This window comes from Siniperca chuatsi, linkage group LG14 (assembly GCF_020085105.1).
Source record: "Siniperca chuatsi isolate FFG_IHB_CAS linkage group LG14, ASM2008510v1, whole genome shotgun sequence".
Taxonomy (NCBI): Eukaryota; Metazoa; Chordata; class Actinopteri; order Centrarchiformes; family Sinipercidae; genus Siniperca; species Siniperca chuatsi.
The window spans coordinates 6,136,824-6,144,366 of NC_058055.1; the positions used below are offsets into that span (position 1 = coordinate 6,136,824).

General features: G+C 40.8%; 1 protein-coding gene across 2 annotated transcripts; it reads left to right on the forward strand.

The window, feature by feature from the left end:
• The first annotated feature begins 293 nt into the window (after positions 1–293).
• Positions 294–7,040, forward strand: ruvbl2 (RuvB-like AAA ATPase 2). Of its 2 annotated transcripts, none has more exons than XM_044223610.1 (14): positions 294–398; positions 2,970–3,024; positions 3,201–3,256; positions 3,532–3,673; positions 3,845–3,974; positions 4,058–4,124; positions 4,296–4,402; positions 4,506–4,599; positions 4,977–5,195; positions 5,279–5,397; positions 5,564–5,683; positions 5,776–5,905; positions 6,069–6,183; positions 6,659–7,040. In XM_044223610.1, exons 2-14 carry the CDS (start codon positions 2,970–2,972, stop codon positions 6,682–6,684), a joined length of 1,380 nt encoding a protein of 459 aa, XP_044079545.1. In that variant the 5' UTR covers positions 294–398; the 3' UTR covers positions 6,685–7,040. The 2 variants fall into 2 exon arrangements, with proteins under 2 accessions (XP_044079545.1, XP_044079546.1); XM_044223611.1 differs by lacking the exon at positions 294–398 and adding an exon at positions 552–640.
• Positions 7,041–7,543: the final 503 nt, after the last annotated feature.

Here is a 7,543-nt window from a genome sequence, read left to right on the forward strand (position 1 = left end):
TTTTAGATACAATATTTTTTAAATTAGAGAACAGGGGACAGGGTAGAACATAAAAGATAATCGAATGAATACGATAAATACAAGCGGTCTAATCGCTAATCTACACAATTGGTAGTATAGGCCTTGTTTATAGGCTTAAATGCACAGATCCAAACGTACACAAACGGGCAAACCCACCATCGATCACTCCCTAATTAACTGACCTGTACCTTAAAAAACAGATTATAATGTTTTATTCCTTCATTAGTCTATTCTTTACCGACCATGTCTGTAGAGGGCAGTAAACCGCAAAGCTTACATAGAAAAAGAAGGACTTGTTTCTCTTCGGACACAATTACACTGCGTACTACTAGAAAGAAGCGCCGCATTCTCACATTTTCACAAGTGTGGCTGCACAGGTGAGTTTAGATTCATACGATAACTGTAATAACTACTTTAGACCTTTCACATTCAGATACCGTAGCATGTTTACTATAATTTAAATCATTGCTATTCGCTCTAGCATCAAATCGTTGGCGGCGTGTAACAGTAGTTGTTGAAGGCAGAAAACCAATGAATGGAGCTAGCTAGTTTGCTAACATAACATTAGCTAGCGTTAGCATTACACTTTGCTGTACTAGCGCTTTCGAGGACATAGCAGGTAAGATTTGTGGCTTCCGCATGTCATTTGACTCAAGCTCATGTTGCTGACAACTGAGATGGGTGTTTTATAAAAAAGACAAATTAACTTAAAAGCCACAGCAAGATGGCAAACGCTCTCATATTCTTGTGTTGTGAAATGCGTTACAACTGTCACTATGACAACCGCCTGGATAGGACAGACTCCGTGGTTCCATTTACGTGCTCCAGCTTGGTTAACTAGCTTAATATTAGCACTGAAACTGGGCCTGAAACCGGACGCCTTTCCTGTTTAATTAGAAAAGCATACAAGGAAATAGCCCTGATCCAGGAGTACACATACACTGCAAATCTCAGGCACTGGACTCATTGTAAACAACATTGGAAAATATATGTTAGGAATCTGGATTAGTGAATTGAAGAATGTCTGTGACATTTAATTTATTGGAAATCAATGAACCAAAAATCTCAGACTTCATCAGTGCACAATACCGTTTTCCATTCAGCAGCATACAAGTTCCAGGGCTCCAGACTAACTTTTTACAATGGTGGCACTGGTGCTCCTTATTTTTTCATTTAGGTGCACCAACACATAATTTAGGTGCACCCAATAATACAATTTAAGCGTTACCTTTTTTTTTGTCAGTCCCATATACATGGGTAATTCCTTAACACTTGTAAAGGATTGTAAACACGAATAAAGGTGCAGATAAATGTTTTTTTTTAAATGGACTTAAATTTAGTAAAAGGGTAGCTTTTCTTTGGCTAAATTATGAGCAGTGTTAAATTATATTATCATTTCTGACTCTTCACTGCGTCGGTTTGCTGCTGCGGGGAGGGGGGTTGCTCTGCCGGCCACGCAGCTGTCACTGCACGGGACGCGTTGCTAGGAGACATTGTGCTTTTTTAACGTTTCAAGTCGGAACGTTGATGCTCCGACAGCAAAAGCACTGTTATAGTCATATCCGTGGCCCCGCAGAAAATCGGCTGATCGGGTGGCCCTTGCCATAAACATGAATATTCTGATTAATGCAGATGGGTTATGGGTGGGTGAAGCGTTTCCCCCAGACATACTGTGCGCATTTTCGCACCAGGCACAGCAGCATAACTTCTTTGATTATTTCAATTTCCCTATACACTGAAAGGATCGGTCAGGATTTAATGTTAATTAATGTTCTTTGTTCTTCTACACATCCAAAAGGTCACACACACAGTCGAGATTCACACAGTGAAACTGTTCGGAGTAAAGCAGCCGTCCTCCTGATAAATCCTGAGCTCCATCAGAGCTGTCTGAAAATGTATTTCAGAAGCTAAAAGTTTAATTCTGTTTCCTCTGGAGAGTTTCCTCTGTCCTGTCAAGTTATTACTACAGTTTATAGTTTTGCTGCTTAAATGTCCCTCTATATTTGCTGTGATATTGCTGCAAGCATGGAGACGTTTAAAATGACTGACAGCAGCCTCTCTAGTCAAAGTAAATTGTTAAAGAAAACACTCATACATCAATACAACACACAATAAAGAAATATCCTGGAAAGCTCGCGCTGCTCGACATCATTTCAACTGCTCTATAGCTTACAGGGACCGGTAGAGGTGGAGAGAAATGTCCATGCAGGTGCGGGTCTCCAAATCGGAGGAAATAATTTGTTCGGGTGGGTGGCGGGGAGCTGATTTATATGTACTTGCGGATTCGGATCACGTCAGAGCCGATCCGCGCATCCCCAGTGCACACCCAGTTGGTATTAAAAAATATTTTTATAAATTATTTTTTAATCAGACCTGCTAAATTTCATGCGCACCAGTGCCACCAATGAAAATGTTTAGTCGCACTTGACAGATTTCTAGTTTGGCATGTGCGCACCCTGGAGCCCTGAGTTCCCAAGCCTCTTTGCCCTGTTTTGATAACTTAGTAAACGTTTGTGAGCTGCTATCAGCCCAGCTTCCACAGCATTTCTCTGTACTGTTGAAGCAGAAGCCTTCTTCACGCTTAGCAGTGCGTTGATGCCAGGTGACTCAGCTTTCTGCTGCAAAAGGCAGAGACCCCTATGAACCTGAGCTGAATTCCCATAATGACTGCTGAGTGTCATTTTTTTGAGTCCCATGGGGGACAGAGAGACTTTAAATACAAAGATTTGAATCTTTGTTGGAACAGTCACAATATATTTTAATTCAAGCAACTTTTTCCTATTTCTTTGTTACAGTGTTATTACAGTGTCCAATAGCATCTCCTTAACCTTAAACAGGGGTCTTTTGCCAATAATAAGGGGATTAGAAAGTCTGGGAATAGTATTCATTCTTTTTAACTAATTATTGTTTTTTATATTAAAGTTATTTCTGCTTTTACCTAAATACAGATGGCGACTACAAAGGTTCCAGAGGTTCGTGACATCACACGGATCGAGAGAATCGGTATGCATTCACATTTACACGGGAACCCTGACTGTTCATAGATACAAGTTAACGATTGCTACATGTGTTTTGTGATAGCTCAGCCTTAATGTATGTTGATGCAAGTGGTACCTGGTCTTTACTCCCTCTTCCAATTGTGGTTAATATTAACATGTTCATTTCTATCTTGTGTTTAGGAGCACACTCTCACATTCGTGGCCTTGGTTTGGATGATGCTTTGGAGCCAAGACAGGTAGCGTTACACCTTCATAGTATGTAGCTGTGGGACTTGTTCCCTCTTTAGTTGGCATTTAACATCTAAAGAGATACAGAGTATAACTCTGTAAGGAAACCCTGTTTATCTGGAATCCAGTGTATGTCAAGAAATTGTTAGCTCTGTATAGGACTATAAGCAGAAATGTTGTGAATTCAACAGATATATTGGATTACAGCACAGAATGATGTGCAGATGTGCATTAATATGCATTGAATTTGGCTTCAAGGATACATTTTCCTATTCACCTACAGGTGTCTCAGGGGATGGTTGGCCAGCTGGCCTCCCGTCGGGCAGCAGGGGTCATTCTGGAGATGATCAAAGATGGCCACATCGCTGGCAGAGCAGTACTGATCGCTGGCCAACCTGGCACAGGAAAGACTGCCATCGCTATGGGTAAGGGCCACATTGGAAGCTTTCCAGAACACAAAATAATTTCATTATCCTCCCCTAGAAGTCATATTGTTACCTTGCATTGATGTAATTGGCTTTCGTTAAAGCAAGAGTTCCTGCTCCCAGATTCACTAGCTGAGTATAGGTTCAGCTGAGAGTTTGTTTTCTACGCAGGCATCGCCCAGTCTCTTGGCCCTGACACACCCTTCACAGCGCTGGCCGGTAGTGAGATCTTCTCCCTGGAGATGAGCAAGACCGAGGCACTCAGCCAAGCTTTTAGAAAAGCCATTGGAGTGAGGATCAAGTGAGTGAGCAAACACAATAATTATGTTTTGTAATTCTCAATGTTTTAAATGAATGACTATTCATAGTGGGTTTCTTTTACAGAGAAGAGACAGAGATTATTGAAGGAGAGGTGGTGGAAATCCAGATTGATAGACCAGCCACTGGAACGGTAGGCTGCTCACGTGTCTGCTACAAGTGCATTCATGACTTACCGTCTTACGCTGTCATTCTTGATGCCTGCTTTGGAAAATATGTAACAGAACATGCTATTTGAGTTGCTAGAAGGCAGTCACTACTGTCATTACAGACAAACTTATACATATTTAACTTTGTCTCTCAGGGTGCCAAGGTGGGCAAGCTGACTCTAAAGACTACTGAGATGGAGACAATATATGACTTGGGCAACAAGATGATTGACAGTCTCAGTAAAGAGAAGGTTCAAGCAGGGTGAGTTCATCTCTTGTTCGTTGATCTTTACATATCTGGATCTCTCAGGCCTGTCGGATCGCCACACATGATCTAAACCGTCTTTCTCTATGTTTTCTCTCAGAGATGTTATTACCATTGACAAAGCAACTGGAAAGATCAGCAAGTTGGGCCGCTCCTTCACCAGAGCCAGAGACTATGATGCCATGGGAGCTCAGGTATCCTGTAACTGTCACATCAATAACATTTCACTGCTGCAGTCATTAATTCACTCTAACAAGCGGCAGCAGGTTTTCAATGCCCACTGACCTTGTGGATTCACAAAATGTATTAGCCTGAGCCTTTTTGTGATTAATTACATAATATAACCATACTCCTTTTGTAGAATAGTAATTAATAGTGCGTCACAATTAATTGTGAAATTTCAATATGGTACATATCATACATCAATAAGTACAATATCTAAATCGCAGAAGCTGCAATTTTTTGATAAAAGTAAAATGTGTTACAAAACAGCATTATAATGTAGCGCTGCAGAGATGCCCTGGCCTGTAAACCTTGTTCTCACTCATTCATTTCCATTTTATCCTTGTAGACACAGTTTGTACAGTGTCCAGAGGGAGAGCTGCAGAAGAGGAAAGAGGTAGTCCATACAGTGTCCCTCCATGAGATCGACGTCATCAACAGCCGCACACAAGGCTTCCTGGCTCTGTTCTCCGGAGACACCGGAGAGATCAAGTCTGAAGTCCGCGAGCAGATTAATGCCAAAGTCTGTGAGTGGAGGGAAGAGGGCAAGGCAGAGATCATTCCTGGGGTAGGTTCCACTATGTGTGTGTGTGTGTGTTTGTTTATATTTGCTTTGTCTGTGATTATACTTGACTGTGTTTGTGGTTCCAGGTGTTATTTATTGACGAGGTCCATATGCTGGACATGGAGTGCTTTTCCTTCCTGAACCGTGCCCTGGAGAGTGACTTGTCCCCAGTTCTCATTATGGCCACCAACAGAGGCATCACTCGGTACTATTTAAATCTACATTTTAGGAATCCACCAATATGGAATTTTTATGTCTGATACCATTTTTGGGGGAATTTTAATTATTATAACCTGTATATAATGCTATTTGATAGACTACTGTAAATAAAATTGACTTATGGTTTTAAAAATAACTCTTTTATCTCTCAGTATCCGCGGCACAAACTATCAGAGCCCTCATGGCATCCCCATCGACCTGCTGGATCGCCTGCTCATCATCGCCACCTCACCTTACACCGAAAAAGAGACGAGGCAGATCCTCAAGATCCGGTGAGAATCTGCATTCATCAACTGTCGGCAAACTATGTTTGCTTCTTCCCAGTGTTATAAAAGGGAAGTAAACCTGCGTGGTTTTATTTCAGGTGTGAGGAGGAGGATGTGGACCTGAGTGAGGAGGCTCACACCGTCCTGACTCGCATTGGCATGGAGACGTCACTGCGCTACGCCATCCAGCTGATCAGCACTGCTGGACTGGTGTGTCGCAAACGCAAGGTAAGCTCAGTCTGAACAAGCAGATTGTATTGCTGCAGCTGTGTTATTATTATCAACATCTGTAAGCAAGTTTTCTAAAATCCTTTTATGGATTATATTTCAGTAGTTTAGTCAAGAATTCCTGTAGCCTCAGTATTGATGTCATCTGTTTTGGCTTCTCCAGGGGACAGAAGTTCAGGTAGAGGACATTAAAAGGGTTTACTCTCTGTTCCTGGATGAGGCCAGATCCTCTCAGTACATGAAGGAGTATCAGGATTCCTTCCTCTTCAATGAAACACGTGAGTTTGCTGTTGATCCACTCTGTCTCTGTTAATGGTTGAATTCCTTTTCATCCCACACAGCAACTATTCACATTGATGCTGCATTCACACAAGCACAATTTAAATCAAAGTCAAACAATGCATCAAAATGCTGAAACAGACTCAGGGACACCTGCTGCAGTCTGCTGCAGTCATTAGAGAAGATTGCAGTTTTGACATGTTTACTAAAACTGCTCTCCAAGGTGCTGTTTGGTCAGTAGTTTCACAGCAAAGCAGAGAAGAGAGAGATAAGAAAAAATACCATATGAACAGATTCCAACTCTTGCACTAGTAGGCTCAGCTCTCCTACCATTTAAAAAAAATAAAAAATAAAAGGCCTTCTTGCAAAACAGAATGTGAGGTGTACATTTTAAAAGAAGGTGAATCTATGCAAAATATACAAATTCTACATTACATGGTGAATAAGCAAAATGTATCTATTCTCATATTTCAGAAACGGCTCAAATGGACACCTCATAATGAAGATGGCTGCTTTGTTTTCTTACTCTGAAGTTTTTATGTCGATCGCCCTCTGGGGTTGGAGTCTATTCAGAACTGAATTTTACTTCAGCGTCGAATTACATTGAAGATAGAATTCAAATGTATTAAATTCACTGAATTTCCCTACATTTTTCTTCCCTGTTCACCTTTAATTCTACATTGTTCGAATTCAAATGTATTTACTGAAATTTGACTTGATTCTGAATTTACCACAATTCTGTTCATCATCGAGGCCTTGTGGCAGGAATATTCATTCCTTTAGTGTTTTCTTTTTTGTTGACTTATCTTTACATGGTTTATTTTTATGAAAATTATTAAACAGGCTTTTCTAAGCACACTGTGATGATTTGTTTTATTTGTCACTCGGTCTTGAATGCTACAAACAGATTTTACTGGTGAGAAAGCATTAATTGAAACATCACACTACAAGTCGTTTTAAATTGTTTGACATGACCCGCACCAGTTCAAACAACCTCACTCAGTTGAGGTGCTTAGAACCATATCAAACCTAGACTATTGTTAACCCAGTACACTAGCCCATATACACAGTGATCCCTGGAACATTTCTGGAACTCCTCAATTTTGTAAAAAGCAAAATCATGAGGGGGAAAAAAAGCTAAAATAATAAATTTTCCCTTATTTCTCATGATTGTTAGAAAAAAAAACCTTTGAACAGTGGCATGCAAGAGCCCTGTCAGACTTACAAACATTCTTCAACTTGCGAGCGACAATCTTGTGAATCGTGACACTGCCACCATTTGCAATCTGCATGTAAGCAGTGCTTGCAAATCACAAAAATCTTTTGGGAAATGGGCCCCTGGCAGTGAAGAAATCCCTT